Here is a 19,559-nt window from a genome sequence, read left to right on the forward strand (position 1 = left end):
GTATATTGGCGCGTCTAAGAGCAGCGCGGTGCCTGAAATCGAAGGAACGGTGCAAGAATATCTGGCTGAATCTCTACAATTTTGATTGCCCATATATGACGGCATGTCGTGAAACCCACGTGTTGGGCGCTTATATTCTGACATTGTGACAAAATACTCATTCTCGCTACGAATTCGCGAGCGCCGAGGCAGGAGTGCAAGTGCCGGAAACGTAAACCTCTTAACTGGAGCATACTGCATAGCATTGCATGAAATACTCGCCAAAGCTTCAGCAACACGTGCTAACTCCCCAACACACGACCGACTCTACCTGCTTTACCTGCGCGAAAGCATTAAACCTACTCATTAATACAAGACTCGACATGGCGACATGGCAATAACGGAGCAATAAAAACCCTTGAGAATTTCAGGCAGAGAATGCGTCCTGAAATCGTATTCGAGTGTACTAAATTTCCAGAAAGTTGAACAAGAATGCTATAAATATAGCACGTCACAACTCAAAGTGAGTGCTCAGAGAGCCGCAACAGAGCTTAGGTGAAGGTAAATGCATTATATCGTATGCCAGGAAGCCGAGAAGTTGGGAGAAGCAGGCGAAGTCCATTTAAATACGGCCGCCAGCGCGTGTCACTTTGCGCAAATGGTCGTCTGCTCCGCGACGCGCTGCACCGCAGCCGAGTGCGGAAATCTCGAACAGCGAAGGCGTGAAGGCGCGCGCCTCACTGTCTTTTTCACTGCTTTGTTATCATGGAGAGCGAGAGAGAGAGGGAGCGTCACCTCCTCTCAGCGGATACCCTCGCAACCCGAGCGCGGCGAGACACGCGTGCGATAACAGCGCCCCGATAGCGGAGAGCAGCCGCTCCGCGGCTGTTCGGAGCGGCCTGGGATTTTTTGACTACCCCTGTACCTGATTAGGATCAGCCTGTTATGTAAAAGAATGATCTTAAAACCTACCACTCCCAGACCTCGTCTTTGCTTTCAACAAACTTTGTTGGCACAGGCCAACTAAAAGACACCCTTGGCTTCAACCATAATGTTTTCAGAGGGTGTCACCTGCCAGCACATTTGCAAAAGATACTTCAGTACACCCATGAAATGGGCACCCACTGAGGTTCTGTTGATAAAGAATCAATCACATCCTTGAGCTGTTCAAAGGTCTTTTCAAAGTTGTTGTTCACAAGGATTGTGTCGAAATAGCGCTCATAAGCTCTCTGAAGCTGGGCGCTTTCCTCAATGGTCCTCTTGAGATCTTCATCCTGTGCAAAAAGGCAGGCTTAACTCTGGCTGCAATGGCATTCATAGCTTAGAATCAAAGCTCACTGGTTATCATGCCCTCTGGCAATAACAGCTTCTATTAGAGAGAAAATTGACAAAACCATTCCTTTTTGCACTTTGCGGTGACATTAAGAGCAATCTTTATTAAACAGCAATGTCAAACTAAATGATAAGGATTGTTGGCATGCTTATCTAGCAACTTGGAGTATTTGTTAAGTTATTTAAATTCATAATGAAAACAACTTTATTGTCACCTGCATTTAATACTCGAAGATGAACATCTCCCAATTCTCGCTCTAATAAGTAAATTGCAACACGAACACTCTTTCGAGAATTCTCAAGGATTTTTCATGTTCTGGTTCAACAGCTTTTGCTGTAAGGAAGTAAATGTCTCCAGAGTGAACTACGGCGGACAAATATTTTCAAGCAATGCAACGTGCACAAAAGTCCAGCCACACGAAAGATATGGCTCCACAGGAGTTAAGAAATACAACACAAGAATCAGACCAAATAACTGCACAGTTAGACACACTGCAATACATGCATGACACCATAAATAAAAGTAAATTTTTCCAACATAAGGCACCCACTAGGATATCTATTCATGTCTACAGCTATGATACATACTCGGCCCTTTTGCTGTTGAAGATAAAAATGCATGCATCCAAACATAAGAATGACAACAGAAATAATTGCAATGAAAAAACGGCAAACTACCACTACTTTCTACACTACAGTGAATACATACTTTTCCCTTTCTCTGAAAATAAAAAATTTAACATGCAACCATAAACAGTCAGCTTTCAAAACAAAAGCACAAGGCATAAAAAAATATCAACAGAACTTGCACAGAAAAAGAGCTTGTTAATTCAGTACGGTTAATTTTATTCCACGTCAAAGTACCAGTAAAAGCTACTTTTTACAGGCTCAAATACATACACGTTTTTTGCACCAACAAATTTTCTGAGGTAAATCATCCAACCTGGCTGGACCCAACCTAGCTGAATGCAACCTGGCTGGAGTGCACTAGAAGCTACAGGACATATGTGATCCTTTAATGCATCAGTCAGTGGGACTACATGCAAGCAAAACTTGTTTTCGAGATAAAAGTATGTTGACACAAAAAAACACACATCTCTTAATATAGCACTGCTGTATTTAATCTGTAAACCCTTGTACACTATGTGAAGAGGCACAATAACCATAAAGCTCGCTATGAGAAAAATTCTTGATTTCCTCTCTTCAACAATATATGCAACCATGACAGGGAAGCACCACATGAAACCCCCAAAATTTCCTCTGCTTAGTACTGTGAAATAAGCACATCATAATACACAAGCTGCAAGCGGAATATACTCGAAAGATTAATAGGACCACTATGTCAAGTGCTATGCTTGAAATTATAAATCCAAATGACCTTCCTACAGATCATCTAAAGTAATTACAATCAGTGACGCAATTTCAGGGCATAGCGAATTAGCTATATTGTAACAGCCATGAAAACTTCATAAACTTGTCCACCGACCATAGTGATTGGGCTTGTGCAAGCATTTAGCAGAAAGCCTTAATTTGAGCCCAATATTACCGTATTAACTTGCATAATTTGTGCACCTCTAATTTGTTACCCAAGTTTATAAAAAAAATTGTAGGGTTTTAACGTATTTAAATTGAGTAGGATGAGCGAAAGCACATGGGGCAACACCGCCTCAAAGGCAACCGCATGCAAGGTCTTATCGACAGCTGCTATTGGCAGCCACAGCTGGGGAGGGGGCGCTGGTTCCGCGCATTCACAGCACCTATGCAAGCAAGGCCTCTGCCCCTGGCACTCCGTCAAAGGTTGAGGCTTCACACAGACCTCGGGTTTTTCAGTTTTGCTAGTGAAGTGTTGACGTTTAGGCGGCAAAATACAGCACATATTGCACATTTTGACCTTTGTAGATTTTTAGGACATCTTCACAAAAGTCTCGCGCAATTTAAAATCTCCTGTTTGAAGCCTTAATTCAAAGAAAAAAAGTGTGCAAATTACGCGAGTAAATACGGTAGTTCTCCTATGCATATACATCAGGGAAACCAAATTGCTCCCACAGGCAACTGCTGCATTAATCTGGATGAAATAAGGCGCACTTAATAAGAAACACTGCTTGTAATATCTATTTCAGTACCTCGCCACTAATGGAAGCATAATTTCAATCTATTTTAATTTAAGTCTAAATTGTTACCAAAATGTTGCCAAAGGTTACAAAACTTGAAAACTTTAGAAAATTTCACATTTACAGCTCTACAGCTTCGCAACTGAAACAGATCTCAAAATGCTGTAAACTACACCTGTTAGAGCACATAAGCATAATAAAAACTGGCATGTTAAATTTATTCTCTGCTGTGCAGTAACCTATAAATAATAATTTGCAAACATGGAGGAAGGAAAGAACTCAGGCGAGGCGGTTATGCCTGATTTTCTGAAGCCGGATGTGAGGGCTCCCTCCTGCTGCCCCACCTATTTGGCCGCCACCTCAGCGTGCTTGCACATGCACAGCATACAACAATGCAGCAGACGACGACGCTGTGCCCAACGTTACTACTGGCTGTGCCATTGGCCAAAGACTCCCAGTAGTCATTGTGAAAGCGCATGACTTCCAGCACACTTTTTGGCGTGCCGCTCAGATAGCGTGGGCCTCTCCTGAGGTTTTCTTCCCCAACGTTTGCAAACAACACCCAGTGTAGCAGTTTACCATCATGAAATTGAAGATACCGATCTTCTTTCCTCAAAACATTTTAACAGCTGCAATTTACAGCAATGTGACGTGTTTTTTTTTTCATTACAAAGTCACAGACTAGGTAAAAAATAAATACTTTGGAAAATTTCAATTTAGTGCATTTTTGGCAATTTTTAGAAACATGAGAACTTAGGAAATCCTGCTTCGAATAATTTGATTCTAATCTCTTCTTACAGCATAAAACAAATTTTGTACAAATGGCGCAGCGACTGTCTGATCCGAGCATATCTACACTCTCTATGCACCTGAATACCAAAACAAAAGCTGAGCCTGAGCTAAAGCTCCCTTTTAAGCAAAACAGCTGCAGATGGAAAGTTGTGCAAGCTCTGTTACGCTTATATCGGTAAAGCAACCAAATTTCCCAACATTATACAGTACAAAATATATAGCAAGTGACATTCGTAAAAGATTGCATCTAACATGTTGGCTTCTGAGAAAGGCACAAGAAAGACATGACAGAACTGCTTATAATATTTAGTATCACTTGAGCATTGAATAATTACAGAGGAGGTGGTGAAACACCTTTACTGCCAATGCCCCTAGTCCAGGGTTAATTACAGTGAATTTGGTCAGTACTGTAAAGTCCAAATGAATCTGACTACCGCATAGAAAAGAATACCCAGAATAGAAGGAATCTGACACAGAAGCCACAGGGCTGTTTACCAGTTCTCTGAGCGTTACATGCCAGGTGTTTCAGGAAAGCCTACCAGTGATTTTTATTAATTGGCTTTTTGCTTTATAAAGATAGCTTTTGAAGCATAAGAGCATTAGTGGTCGTAGATGTCAGGAAACCGGGGAATCATGTCAACTAGTAAGCTTGATAAAAATTCTAATAATTAATTTTTTAATTATTACGCTTCGCACCTGGTTGTAACTAGAGATCTGTAGGTGGCTGTTAGTAATGGCCATATCAGCTTTTACAATATAAAAATATTATGACACCTGGCACTCTTCTGCAGTGAATTTTTTCTATACTGTGTGTGATTCAGCCGTAGCACGGCTGTGGAGCGTGCACAGGGATCTCAAGCAGTACACGTCATTCAGTGAAGCATGTGTTACATGACCTTTTAGGTGCTGCCCTGGCTGGTGCTCTGGAGAGGTGGCACTGGCAAAGCAGCGAAGGTCCCATGACACATGTGCCACTGATAAAGTAATACTCACATTTGAGCTAGTTGGTACAGCATCTTTGAAAAAAAAAACAGCACAAAAAGACAACGGACGTAGAAAGAACAGACACCACAAGCGCTGACTCGCAACTGATCTTACTTTGGAAGACCCATTTCAGACACCAAATTCTTTAGCTGTTATGGATTACCTTAGACACCCTGGCGCAGTCTGCACGTTCAGCATTGACGTTAAGGGCCTTTTCTACTCACTCCAACATGATACTCTGTTGAAATTTGTTAGTGACTGCATCACAAATGATAACGATGAAGAATGCTAATGTCATAGCCTGTGGTATTTCAATCGCTTCTTTTTTGGAGCTGTAATCTTTTTATCTCGCTTCTACCTTTGCTGAATGGGATGGCTGCCTGTTTCTTAAAAAAATTGGCGTATACACTGTTTCAAAAGTAGCTCTAGTATTAGCAATATCTTCCTTGTAAGGTTGATAGGTGCACTGATAAAAACTTGAGTGGCCTTTCAAAAAAGATTTTCAGGTACGTTGACAACTATCTGGTATTCGTAGACAGACCTGATTTTACCAAGCACATTGTGTATGTAGTCAAAATATTTAAAAAAAGTGGATTTGGACTTGCGTTCACCTTCGAGATGCCCACCGATGACTGTTTGCAATTCCTAGACATTAAACTTCATTTTCAGCAAGGTCAAGTGTGCTGGAAGTGTTTCCCCGACGTTGGTGAAGTCGCTTTTAAATTTTCAGTCAGGACATTCCGAAATTGTGAAATGTGGCACTGCTGTGGCTCGCCTGGGATCATCTTCGCACAAGTCATGTACTGACTTAACGAATGGCAATTTCTGTGAACAAGTTGGCAGATTAATGCTGGCTGGGTTTCCTGAGGATGTCTTGTCCCTCGCCTGCATTAAGGTGCTTAAGAAACTTACAAGATACCAAGAGGTCATCACCCGCGATTACTGAAGGGGGAAAGAAAAAGAAAAAAGTAGCGGTTCTTCCATATGTTTATCATTTCTTTCACCAACTAAAAAAAGTCGGTAATAGGTACGGCATCAATGTGCTATTTTCTGCCCCAAAAATGTTAAGAATCTGTGCTCTGGTCGGCGCACACTCTGGTAGTTAAGTGCGTGGCAGGACTAGGGGATGTGGAGTGAACCATATAAATGAGTACATCACTTGTAAAAAAGTGCTGACCTACAAAATTCCACTCTCCTGTGGTAAAACATATATCGGACAAACTGGCCATTGCTTAAATGTATGGCTGCAGGAGCATAACCTATATTTGAAGAAAGTGCCTTCTTCAAACCTAGCGAAGCACTGCAGTGAATGCCGTGGATGTGAGCCTATTCCTGACCAAACCACAATTTTGTTTCAGCATCCTAATCAATTAACAAGGGAGGTGTGAGAGGCCTATCACATCTGTAAGAACAAGCACACATGTGTTAGTGACCGATCAGTTGTCCTGCATGAAATGGAATTGCCATATGTAGATGTGCCTTATCCATTTCTTCTCTTTTGCTATTTTGTGAGTATGTACTTATTCTGCGTTTTGTGAATAAATGATCAGTTGCGAGTCAGTGCTTGTGGTGTCTGTTCTTTCTACGCTCACTGTCTTTTTGCACTTTTTCCAAGATGTTACTGATGACATGTACTGGCAGGCGTCCCTGTGTACACTTCACAGCTGTGCTGCTTTTGAACCACATGCAGTATAGACTAAATTCATTGCGGAAGAGCGCCATGTGTAATCACATTTTTTAAATTCTAAAAACACATATGATCCTTACTCATAGCCAACTACAAATCTCTCACTGCAACCAGGTGCCTAAGTGTAATAGTTAAAAATTTATCTATTAGAATTTAGTTAACCAGCCTACAGTTAGCATGATTCACCTGCCCCCTGACATCTGCCGCTACTGGTACTATTATGCTGCAAAAGCTGTCTTTCAGCCTATTTTTAAAAATTAGTGGCAGACTTTGCAGAAACACCTGGTATATAACAATAGATTTGCATTGTACACAAATATCATTGCGAAACTGCAGCAAAAACAGTCAAAACAAGAGCCAAGCTCAGTCCCTAATTTTCCATACTGAGGTTTAGATTTTATACCCTTCAAAGTTACCTCTAACTCTGCACTATAGCACCTCTCACAGTGTAATTGTTGCCTCAGAATAGCAAACTTCATTGTTAACCACTATTCTAAGTGGTATAGCCCAAGGCAATGTTGAAGCATAAACCTACTTAGGCTAAGACAAATTATACATATGAAGCAGTACATTACCTCCTGTAGAGATGCCAAGCTTTCAAGAGTTCTTGCCCGTCGTGAACCATGTCGACTCATGGCTCTGTCAAACTAAATTTATGAAGAAAGAAAAAATAACCCAAGTTTCACTCTAAGCAAAGAGCAGCAATAGTCAAGAGCAACGAATTACACTGTAAAAGAGCAAAGAAAGGCTAAGCATAAAAACTACGGTACTTATATGGTTAAATTGAATTACTCTTCAGCTGCACTGCTTGGTCCCAGCCGACTATTATTGACTACATGACAGTAATCGAACGAGAAGTTTAACCAAGGAGAATAAATAACAAGAAAGCTTTTTAGCATTGCAGCAAAGAAAGAAATCATGCCAAGCAATAAAAAGTATAAATTAAAAGATAACTAAGGCATGGTCCTGTGCATTACTTTGGCCAAACTTTGCTGCTTGCAAAAACAAAAAGGCGGTGGCCCAAGATAACAGCAGCACTGTAGCTTACAGTAAGTGCAATTCATCTAAATGCACATATCCTTTGCATATATGAGCACATATATTTAACTTTAAACATATATGAACTTGAATGAATGCCTAACCAAACTTGGATTCAGGGCTGCTGATCTACAGCATCCCTGGATGCTGCCCATTTAAAAGGCCATGCAAACCTCTCAAGTGGGTGTTAGGGTGCATGCACTTTACTCTCCAGTTTTAAACAGTTTCCTGCATGAGATACACATCTTACCGTGAGATTGCGGCTGCTTCCATATCCATGATGACGGCCATATTCATGCATCTGTCGGAAGTGCTCCAGCTGAGGCGCAGCAACGAAGACCACGTAAGGCATGAACTCTGGTGTGTTCAGGATTTTCAGATACTGCAAGAAGACATTGCCAACTATGAGTTCCAATGAGTTGTGGTGCAGCTCAGCCACTCTTTCAGAATGACACAAGATGGGTCATAGTGTACACATAAGGCAAACTACTAAATGACTAGCACTCCATTCCTACTGCTGACAACACTTCTCAATTAGAGCATGGTTGCAGCGTTAACCTTCCCAACATATTCCTGCTGAACACAAATGCACTTGGCTGACTTGTATGGCAGTTTTTACCGGCTCCTGGAAGCACACTGCAGCTTCCCTTAGTCTAGTTCATGGACAACCACAATATGATATATTTGCACATATTTTTTGATGGCGCCATTTCTTACATTTTATTAATGAATTTTCATGTCCTGCCCTAGAACCTAATCTATGAGGAGCACTGTATTGCAGAGTTCCACGTGCACCCGCGCACACGCTGGTGGTCTGTGCAGCAGAACACAAAATACGGGAGTGAAAGTTTTATTTTCGAAAATCTGGATAAAAAGTTGCAAGTGCAGGAGCAAATTACACCAGTTAATACGGTAGTAAGGCAACCCATTCCAAAGTACCGTTTTTTGCTTTGGTCACTTGTTTCTTTTAGTGTCACAACTTTATCGCACACCAGCTGAGGCTCCTTCTCTGCAATAAAGTAAGTAAACCAACATATGAAAACCACCGCTTAAGCATTATTCAGTTGTCTGGCTCTGCTGCTGTGAAAATCATGTTTTCATGTTTTAGCACTGTGTTATACTAAGCATAAATTGTAATGTGCAGCCTCCATGCAACAGGTTCAGGCATGCACTCAGCATGGCCTGAACGGGGAGTAAAATAAAGACTTCCGACTTAGATTCACCTTTCCCTGAAGGATGAACCTCAACTTGCTCGATTTTTTTCTTTTGTTGAAAGATCTACCTGTGACTAATTCACAAAGTAGCCATGCAGGTATGCGTGGTGTGGCAGTGTCAAGAATGATTCTTGCCACCACCACACATCTCATTCCAAAGCAACCCAGCTCCAAAGCAACAGGACCCAGCTCCCCAGCTCCAGGACGGATATGGATTGCAAGTATTTCATTCCAAACCCTAGTTCAGACTGGAGGCGCCCCCCAATCCGTCACCTCTATGCCTTCTTTCCACAAGATCCAATTTGTACAACAATGTCCAAGATTTTGTTCATCACCTTGTTCAGTGTTTTTCATCTACTACAGTTGAGCCTACTTATAACGAACCTGACGGTAACACGAATTGCATTCATTGTATCTGATGTTCGTAGTAAGAGGACTCTGCATATTACACCTAAGAATACAAAGTCCTTCAAAAACGGTATTTATTACTTTAAAAATGCATCAAGTGCATCTATTTCATCAAAGCAGACCCTAATGCAAAACTTGCAACACTTTCAAGGCTCTTCAGGACAGTCATTTTCTCCTCCAACAATCTTCTTTAGGCACTGGGTATAGCTAGGGCTTGGGTAAAACCCGATTTTACCCGATTCTTGCACCCCGAAATTCTTTCTTAAAAACCGGGTAAATGAGCCTTCAAGATGATGCTGGTTTTCAAGTTCACAATGCTGTAGACTCCACTAGAAAATGTGTTGATATCTAATTTTTATTCCAGAGGTGTGTCCACGGTCAACTAGGGATCTTATAAACTTCTTTTAACGCTAATTTTTATGAAGCAAATGAATTACAGGATAAGTTCTAAAAAAAGGGCGATTTAGAAGTAGAGGCCAAAGGCATGGCTGCCAACAAGACAACTTATCGGAGTCACTGCCTGAAGCTTTACCAACGCTAATGGGCACCCTGATCCATGGACCTTGCGTGTTTAAAATTATCGCTCTAATACTGAATGTTTTTGCACTGTACACATAAGAGCAGACTGGTCTTGCTCAGATGCGGCAGTGCTCTGTAGGAGGTTGATAACGTATGCGACGAAATATTTGTAAAACATTAGGAAAAAAATCTTAATTGGTGAGCAATTTTTTAGTGGAACCTGTGATTTCCTTATGAAATAATGAGCAAAAAATATGGCATTTCATGCCTAGCAGAAAAACGAACCGCTGTATAAACTGTCCTGTGCTGCAAAAAAATGACCCGAAAAACCCCGAACTATGAAAACGTTTTCTGAATGACCTGATTTTCACCTAAATTTGAGCTTGAAAAATACTGCCCGGTTTTTGCCCCCCAAATTACGGAAAAAATAAAACCTGAAAACGAAAGGCCCTAGGTATAACTAATCAGGTTGAAGTGTGCACGAGAACTGGTTGCAGGTTGACCACATTTATCAGATTTCTAGCGGTAGGAGAGCGCTCGCACTTTGTGCACAAGGGCTTCGTCACTTTACGGCTTTGCAATGTAGTTTGTGCAAATGCTGTGATTGAAGGCAACATCCAGCCAGTTTTGCATCAATGACACATTGCCACAAATCTACATGAGTCTGATCACAAGTGTTTTTAACAGTGTCAGCTATCATTTCTGGGCCCTTGCAGCTGTGAAAGTAGTGCAGAGCACATGCCCACAGAATTGGCTGCACTGTCTGTTTTCTGGCACTGCATGCACATAGTAGCAGCACAAAAGGTGGAGCTGACTAGACAGGCGATGCATACCATGTCACCAGCATGACTAGCAAGGCATTAAAATTTCTCGAATCAACAGTTGCTCATTGTATCTGAGATGAATTGCCATAGCCCTAATGCGTATTTTGACAGTAGCACTGCACTCCTTCATAATAAGCGAGCGTTCGTTATGTCTGTGGGTATTATAAGAGGGCTCGACTGTATTCTGTTCACGAGTACCTTCGCAAGATTTATGGAAATGCATGCCAGCATTTGCATCTACAATACACTCCACAACACACGGTAAAGTGCTGTCCTTAAAATGCATTGATTTGGTTGATGCTGCTACACAAGTATAGGCTGCTATATTCACTACACATAAAGGCCCTGACAAATGAGGGGCCATGGCGCATAAGCAATCAATTCAAAAGGTAAAACCACTGTAGTGCACATGCCACAGTTTCGTTAAATGCACTTCAAAGCATTTGTTGCCAGCTATATGCAAGTGTGGTACAAGGTAAGTGGCCGATATTCCATTTCTGCAAATTACAAGAGCATCATGAGCCCATTCTGCATGAATATAGTGGCCTCAGCAGTAGCAAAACACTTTTGTGCATCAGAAGGTGCCACAAGAAGTCTCACAGTAATCTTTGCATACTGCAGGGAAGAAAGAAAGCCTTAAAACATGCACTGTAAACCACACAATTTGCACGCCCGTGCACCGTGTACTCTCGACAACCTTGCGCGACGCAGCACCCCACATTTCTTTCTATTTCAATATCCTGCATTTGTACACAGTGTATATTGCCACCCCCCCCCCCCCCCCTTTCTTTCCCTCTCCCTGTCCTTTTATTCCCGCTAGCTGCAGCTCAGGTGCTTCAGGTCTCGATGGCAGATGTCGCGGCTAGCAACGTCTGTTCCTTCCATATTTATTTTTATTTTTTATTTTTCTTAACAATAAATAGCCACTAACAACAAGCAGGTCAAAGAAGTACTAGCCATATATTTGAACTAAAGGTGCTTTTCACATGACCCTTCCTAGGATACTTTTAAGCTGTGGGCTAAAAATTTGTTCTGATGCTTCACGAATAGCCAGATTACTTAAGCTTCGTCATAATCAGCTCATTATGCTCCAATGGAGAAGGTAGTCCAGCAAAAGTGTCAAAGGCCATGGAGACATAGAAGCTAAGTATGAGAGCACAATGATAAATACAACCTTTAAGCCTCTCTCTCAAGTGCAGCATAAGGGGCATACCTGGGGGCTGCAGTCCACCACGCACATCTTTCCGGAACGGATGACTGCGCGCAGGGTGTCCAGTTTGGTGCCGTACAGATGACCACCATGCTCACCCCACTCAAGGTACTTGTTGTCAGCTATGTCTGCCTCCATTACCTCACGTGACACAAAGTAGTACACTTTGCCATCCGTTTCTGTCTCCCGGATTGGTCGCGATGTATCTGCACCACAACATAACAACACAGCTTTGTTAACACCTGTTAAAAATGTCAAACTGTCATGAAAGTGAGTGGGCAGCCCGCTCTACATGGAGTACCTTGTATGTGAAACAAAAATCATGTATCATTACAATCACACTTGGTAGTACTGAATCATACTTGACAGTGGAGGGTAGTTAACATCAGCACAAGCATTTTAGGCACTGCTAGTGACTATGCAAAAAATGAAAATGCTCAATAACAGCTCTTAACAAAATTACTAGCTTTGTTACTACTGTTTCACTTCAAAATTGAATTGAACATGTTCCTCAAGGCTATAAAGAGGCTTAAGAACTGCCTGCTGTTATGAAGACAGACATATAATAAGTGTAGATCCCTTCGTTACTTCCTTTTTAATTTAAGTCAAAATTTTGGTTAAGGCTAGTTGGTTCATTGCAAGATACAGCGCTCATCCTATCTTGCGAGTGCCTTCTCATATCCTCATTTAGTTCTACTTGTTTCCTATGTATCTTAGTAATTTATTCAGCAAGCTGATAGTTCCATATACCAACCCACCATAGGCGTTGCGTGGAATAACAATTTTTTTTACCTTTAGACTCATGCTTCCCCCTCCCAATTTACAATGTGCTAAATAAGCTCCTATCATAAGACACAACAATTTAATGCAATGCATTGTAACATTACAACAATAACAACTTACTGAAAAACAATGCTATTGCCCCATACAAGGTGGCATGTTTCCCATGAACACAAGCCTGAATGCCTTACAACTACGTACTTCATGAAAGATACGTTCTAGCCTCAGCTTCTACAGCCTGTTAAACTCATTTACGGCTGTATACTGTGCACAACAAGTTCACGCAGTTTCACATCCAACATTCTGCCAAGCACTAGTGCAACATGGATAACATGCAGCCTTTTCTTACCTGTACAAATCTTTGAATCCATTTGTTTCAAAATTTTTAACAGCAGAACATAAACATGTCTGTACTCATAAACAAACTGTAAACTGTAATATGTGGTGTTTAACATTCCTAAGTGACATATGGGCTATGAGGGGCACCGTAGTGGAGGGCTCTTGATTAATTTAGACCACTTTGGGTTCTTTCCTTAAAGGGACACTGAGGAGAAATAGAAGTCAGCCAGTACTGATGCATTATCAGATTCCAGTCACAAAGAGACCACTTTCCCCCCAAAAAAGCTTTTATGAATTAGAAAAGACCAAGAAATGAAATAGAAGTGTCACCACCACCTGCTTATTTCCCGGGAACAGCGTGCATCGACAGTTTTTTTCCCCAAATCCCAGAGGCTATACTCCATCTCACAAGTCGTTTGCAGTGCTGTGAAAGCTGCGAAGATCTAAGCCAATCAGAACAGCATGCAGCTGCCGCGGTGGCTCAGTGGTGATGGTGCTCCGCTGCTGACCCGAAAGACGTGGGTTCGATACCAGCCACGGCGGCTGAATTTCTTTAGAGGTGAAATTCTACAGGCCCGTGTGCTGTGCGATGTCAGTGCACATTAAAGAACCCCAGGTGGTCGAAATTTCCAGAGCCCTTCACTACGGCGTCTCTCACAGCCTTAGTCGCTTTGGGACGTTAAACCCCATAAACCAACCAAGAACAGCGTGCGCTGCAAAACGTGTTCCTCCCTACCCCTCACCCCGAAACTGGTGGCTCCATCCCTGGGAAGGAAAGAGCACCAGTGTCCAGCTGCTGCGCACAGAAGGTTTGGCCAACACAGCGGATGCCATGTTCGCGAATGGCAGCGCACCACTTCACAACAGGCCTCTGCAATGCTGTGTTTGTGCGGACTTTCTCTGCTAATTTATCCAGGGAATGAAATGCTTGCTGCACTTTCAAAAATACCATCCTGAACTATCTTTCAATTACTGCAATAATTGTTTGACAAATAGCCACAACACAACTCAAATATTTGAGGTTCTATTTATTGTCTTCCTTGGCCCCGATTGGACGAGAGAGCTCTACTTTTCGCAGTGCTGCAAACAACTTGTGAGATGAGGTATAGGCTACTCTATCATGCAATTCAATATAGTGATCAGGGAGTCCCTTTCAGTGCAGGCGTCGTGAGTTTAAATTGAGTGGCAGAAATATTTTCAATCTAATTTTTTCAACAATAAATGCGCCTTTATAGCCAGAAACAGCCATGGAATGGAATTTTATTGCAAACAAAATTTGGATGGAGCTGTCCCCAGTGTCCCTTTAATGTGCCCCAACATAGTAGAGCACATAAACAAAAAGCAACTTACGAGGTAGTGGTGTCCCAAAGCGTGCTGGATCATAGCTAATAAGCTTGTTCTTCAATGAACGTCTGCCAACACCCCGTGCTCCAACGAGAACCACTGTCTTCCGCTCAAAAGGCGGCATCCGAGCAACCTCTTCATACAGCAGCAGCTCAGCCTTTTCAAACTCTGAATCAGGCAAAAAAGCAGAAAGAAATAAACAAAAGAACATCACACATGAGTTAAAGGCCCTAGCTATGGCTAGAAGTAGAAATCAATTCTCCTAAATGTGAACTAAGCAATTTTTTCAACACATTCCTCTAATGCCTGTGAGACTTGAGACTTTTCAACCATCATAAAAGCCCAATGCCATGACGCAACATGTCAATGCAGCACAACAACACCTTGTAAAGGTGAAGTGGTATGTTGAGCAGCAGTGACAAGTTGCAATTGATGGAATGCTGTCTGCAGTGAAGTATGCTGTGTACAATTACTGATGACAGAGCACTGCACACCGAGAAATATGTAGATCTCTGACAGCTTGCATTAACTGAAACTTGTTGCAGCCAGAGGATTTTGTTCACCAGAATTTAAATTATCCAAACTTGCTCAAGGATCATGCAAAAGGGGTCTATTACTTGCCACAAAAATAGGTCCCACATGCAGCATATTTCAGCCCTCTCACAATTGCTTTCAGCAGTTAAAAATCAGTATCAATAGTGATTTCCTCCCAAAACGCACATTTTTCAGAGTGATGAAGGTAGGAGCCTGATATGGTAGTGATATCTTTTATAAGTCTCAGAAGCTAGCAAGCACATGTCCTACAATTGCTATTCAAGCTCACTGTGCGAAGATGATGCCAGCAAAAATGCAATACAAGCAACATCCCCAGCAAATCTTTCTCAAGATCTTGTTTTCATCTTGTACAGGGTCAGCCAGGAAGGTATAGTCACCAGTAAAAAATATTAGAACTGGTGAAGTGGCACCGGAGTGGCAGATAGCAATGCTTGGCACTGCAGTTACGAACACACCGATAACAAACGTGCCAGGTGTGTGTGCAAAGTACAGTACCGTGCCAACCGCACAGTGCAATTTTCGCCGCTCTGGTGATGACATGATGTCATTATGCTGATCTTTTTTACAAGCGACTGTACATTAAGATCGAATAGGTAGCACGCAGTGCCATTAAAGATGACAAAAATCTGCACACTTAGCAAAGTTTTGCTGCAGCTACTGATGTCATCCCATGTTCCATGAAGCTGAGACTCAAATACAATCACCAAAACCAATGCACACAACTGATCCTTGAGGCTTACCGCACAGCCAAAGAACAGAAAGCAATGCTTAGTCAGCATTTGGTGGTGTCTGACAGATTAAAAAAATAACAGATGATTTAGCATCATTAGGCCAAACGAGAATTAAGTGCATTAGCACTTGGTTTTCACTTCAGTTTCAGTTTTGGTTCGAGGCATGGCTTTCAAGGTCAAGCGGACTTCAGACAATGATCAGCAAAATCGGTGAGTGGGTAAAAAATTATGGGGCCACTTAACGCACCTAAAGAGGGCAATGCGATAGCAGTGTGTTCTGGATCCATTGGGCATGGATGGAAGTTGATGAAGAAGATGACATCCAAAGCACGGCGTGAGAGACTAGCAGTTAAACACGCAGATGTTCAGCTGCAGCGATGGCGTAGTGCCCTAAAGCGGTGGCCAGCAAAGCCGATCTTTTCGCGCTGCTGCGGATTCGAAAGCCACTCGCGACCATAAAGTGTTTTATTCTAGTTCATTTTATTTTGGGTCAAGACGGCTTCAGGCAAAGACCAGCGAAATTGGTGAGTGCTTAGTACTTCGTGCTTGCACACTAAAAGTACCTCGCCTACACCTGGAACTTGCTTCTCTGCTGAAACTTTGCTTTTCTTCCATTCTACACGTTTTACCATGCTTTAGCTTTCTACCCTGCCCCTTGACAATATACAGGGTGATTTTTTGAAAAAGCGGTTTTTGAGGAAAGAAAAATGGCGTAGTATTTGTCTCACATCTCGGTGGACAACCGAACCCCGCTGTAAGGGAGGGAGGAAGAAAAATGATTTATGGTTTATGGGGGTTTAATATCCCGTCAAAAAGTGACTCGGGCTATGAGGGACGCCGCAGTGAAGGGTTTCGAAAATTTTGACCATCTGGTGTTCTTTGACATGGACTGACATCGCACAGTACACGGGCCTCTAGGATTTTGCCTTCATCGAAATGCGACCGCCAAGGCCGGGATCGAACCCGCGTCTTTCGAGCCACCGCGGCGGCTAGTGAAAGAAGAAAGAGAGAAAGAGGTGCTGGAGTGGAAGGCTCTGGAATAATTTCGACCGCCTGGGGATCTTTAACGTGCTCATAGTTTAGTCATAGTTTGCAGTCGTAATGCCAGGACATCACGAGTGCACCTTAATTTCTTCTGCAACATGGTGCAAACAGAGTAGCAGATAGACAAAAGGGAGTGCACATGGTTTACCCCACATTGGCGCACTGTGCATAAACTAAATCAGTCACTTTTATACAGAAAACTAACTTCAGTATGAAAATATACATAAGGTGAGAAGTTCTTTTTTTCTGTTTGCTTTGGCCGTGACTGTTTTTTCCCTTACTATGCAGAGCACATCTGCACCCCAATTTTTACTTTATAAAATGCCTGCGTACCACATGTATGCACCAGCACCCATGGAGAAAACAAATGCCAGACATGTTTTATTGTCTACGCATTTACTATCACAAGTAAAAGTCAGAAAATGGAAGCAGCTGGCAATTGCTGCACGGTCAGGCAAGCACATATTGAGGCATATTTTAAATGAATGCTTTCTGAGCTTGTGGGGAAGCTTAGAAGTTACTCAGTGGGGTCAGTAATGAGCTTCTCTGAGTCAACAATGACAGCAAATTTTGAGTGAACTCATAACTCACAGTTTCTTGGCTAAAGAGTGAGCACAATCATATAACAGCGCAGTGTATGAGATTTGTTAACATTGCTTGCATATGGAAATGGCAGATGGTAATAGTCAGGCTATAATAAGTATCACCAGACAACGGCTATATGTGTACACAGGTGCTTGCAAGAGCTTCAGAAATTCACAGTGCATTTTTGTTGCATGGTATCTCAAAGCGTATGCACATGAGCAATAGGAATGTGGCACTTTCACTTTATTAGTTAAACCACACCAGCCAGCTGAGCTGATTGTTATGATGAGTACGTGAGTATTTTTGAGCCATAATTTCAAACCAAACCAGATGGACTTTCGTCAAAGATGTTCTTATTCAAATCAGTACATAATTACTATAAAAATGTTTGAAAAATTTATAGACATAGGCCCATTTACATCCTGTAAGCCAAAAGGTGTTGCTTTCAACCCCACAAAATTACCAGCATTGCCGAAACACAAAAATAATGACTCTAAATTGCCATTTTGGTGGCGTTTTCAAGAGACTGTGTGATTGAATCATGTTAATTAAGGTTCCACTGTAGACATTCAACTCAACTCTTGTGCCTGTGCATGTGCATGTAAATTCCAAACAAACACAAGCAGAAATGCAGACAGACCTGCTGATGCCTTGCTCTCATACATTGTTTTTCTCTTCTTTTTAGTAATCTTTGTACCACACATTTCTGGAAAGAGATGTATACAGATAACATTATGTCAAGCACACACTTACTACCTGGCTACAGAAACTATTTTTGCATTAGAATAATGATAAAATCAAACAAGCTTTACTTCACAGATTTCACAAAGCTAACATGCTACTATAAACCAACGCTTCTGTACAGAATGACCCAGCATAAGTTACACTAAAAGGTAGAGACACGAAATACTGCAAGTCTAATGGTGACATGAGTGCGTATAATATACACTGCACACAAAAATAATCAACACCTGTGGTAGAGTGCTTTCAAAGACACAGCGTCCATTGGCAAGAAACCGCAAGGCATACGCTTACAGTATTGTGTCCCAAAAGTTTGATTTCAAATGATCATCATAAAAATTTAGCTGTTTGCTGGACACAATTCAGAAATTTTTAGTTTTTCACTGCTTCGATGTTCGTAACGTATGCGCACTGTAACAATAAAAAAAGACATGCGGCAAAAACATCTGCTACAGCTCCCTAGGATGTTCCAACTTTTGTGTTTAGACGGCCAAGGAGCAGCACCTCCTTTTCCTCATTTCCCACACAAACATCACACACAGCAAGTCCACATACTGGAACCAATGTACATAATGCAAGCATTTAATAGCTGTATGATGCGCTAGAATTCTTAACTCTGGACAGCTGTAAGTATATGATGAGAATGCACTCCACCAGAAATTATGTACCAAAATAAGTTCTGTCCACAGGGGATTAACAGCTTCATGCTGAAATAAAAGTAGGAAACTTACAAAAGAAAAGCATAATTAGGAGCAAGAAAAGCTTACTACAACCTATTTCATACAACCCTCATGTTTTTACAAATGGTATAACTCATTACTGTCTAAATACTTCCTGAAAATGTATCTCGTATTTATTAGTCATTTTTTTGCACTTCTTATGTTCACTACATTTTTCTATCTCATCCTCACACAAGTCACAAATGAGGACAAAAAAGGCAAAAATACAAAACAAATATTAGAAAACATTACAAAACCTCACCAATGATATGTGCAGATACCGACACAAGTCTTGTTCATTGCATAAATGGGCAGACACTCAGTACCACGCAATAAACACTGGTGTTTACATTCAGTACACACATCATAAGGCAATAGGTCCCCCCCCCCCCCCAAACATGCAGATAATTTTCATTCCCTAACTCTTACTAGAGTCTTTCCCGATTTCTCTCAACCTTTTTCATAGCAACCATAAAGTTGCTAGTGCTCAAGTGTAAGCACCCCTTCCAAGATGGCATTCAGGACAATGCATCACAAACCATTCTGATGGAACAGTGGTCACTAAGGGCAGCAGCTCGAGCAGCAACATGCAGCAAACTAAAGAGGAATGGCGTCAATGCCTA

At 41.8% G+C, this 19,559-nt stretch overlaps 1 protein-coding gene across 1 annotated transcript in view; it reads right to left on the minus strand.

The window, feature by feature from the left end:
- Nucleotides 1-905: 905 nt before the first annotated feature.
- vari (MAGUK p55 subfamily member vari) overlaps nt 906-19,559 on the minus strand; it is a 69,484-nt gene continuing 50,830 nt past the window's right edge. Inside the window, exons 9-14 of the mRNA XM_089579279.1 lie at nt 18,117-18,182; nt 14,568-14,729; nt 12,102-12,304; nt 8,174-8,305; nt 7,461-7,532; nt 906-1,253 (exon numbers count right to left, since the gene is read on the minus strand). Of these exons, the coding sequence (XP_089435405.1) occupies nt 1,077-1,253; nt 7,461-7,532; nt 8,174-8,305; nt 12,102-12,304; nt 14,568-14,729; nt 18,117-18,182 (812 nt within the window). The 3' untranslated portion in view covers nt 906-1,076. The remainder of the gene's footprint in view (nt 1,254-7,460; nt 7,533-8,173; nt 8,306-12,101; nt 12,305-14,567; nt 14,730-18,116; nt 18,183-19,559) is intronic.

Source organism: Amblyomma mixtum, chromosome 3, assembly GCF_055824585.1.
Source record: "Amblyomma mixtum isolate Tamu chromosome 3, ASM5582458v1, whole genome shotgun sequence".
Classification (NCBI taxonomy): Eukaryota; Metazoa; Arthropoda; class Arachnida; order Ixodida; family Ixodidae; genus Amblyomma; species Amblyomma mixtum.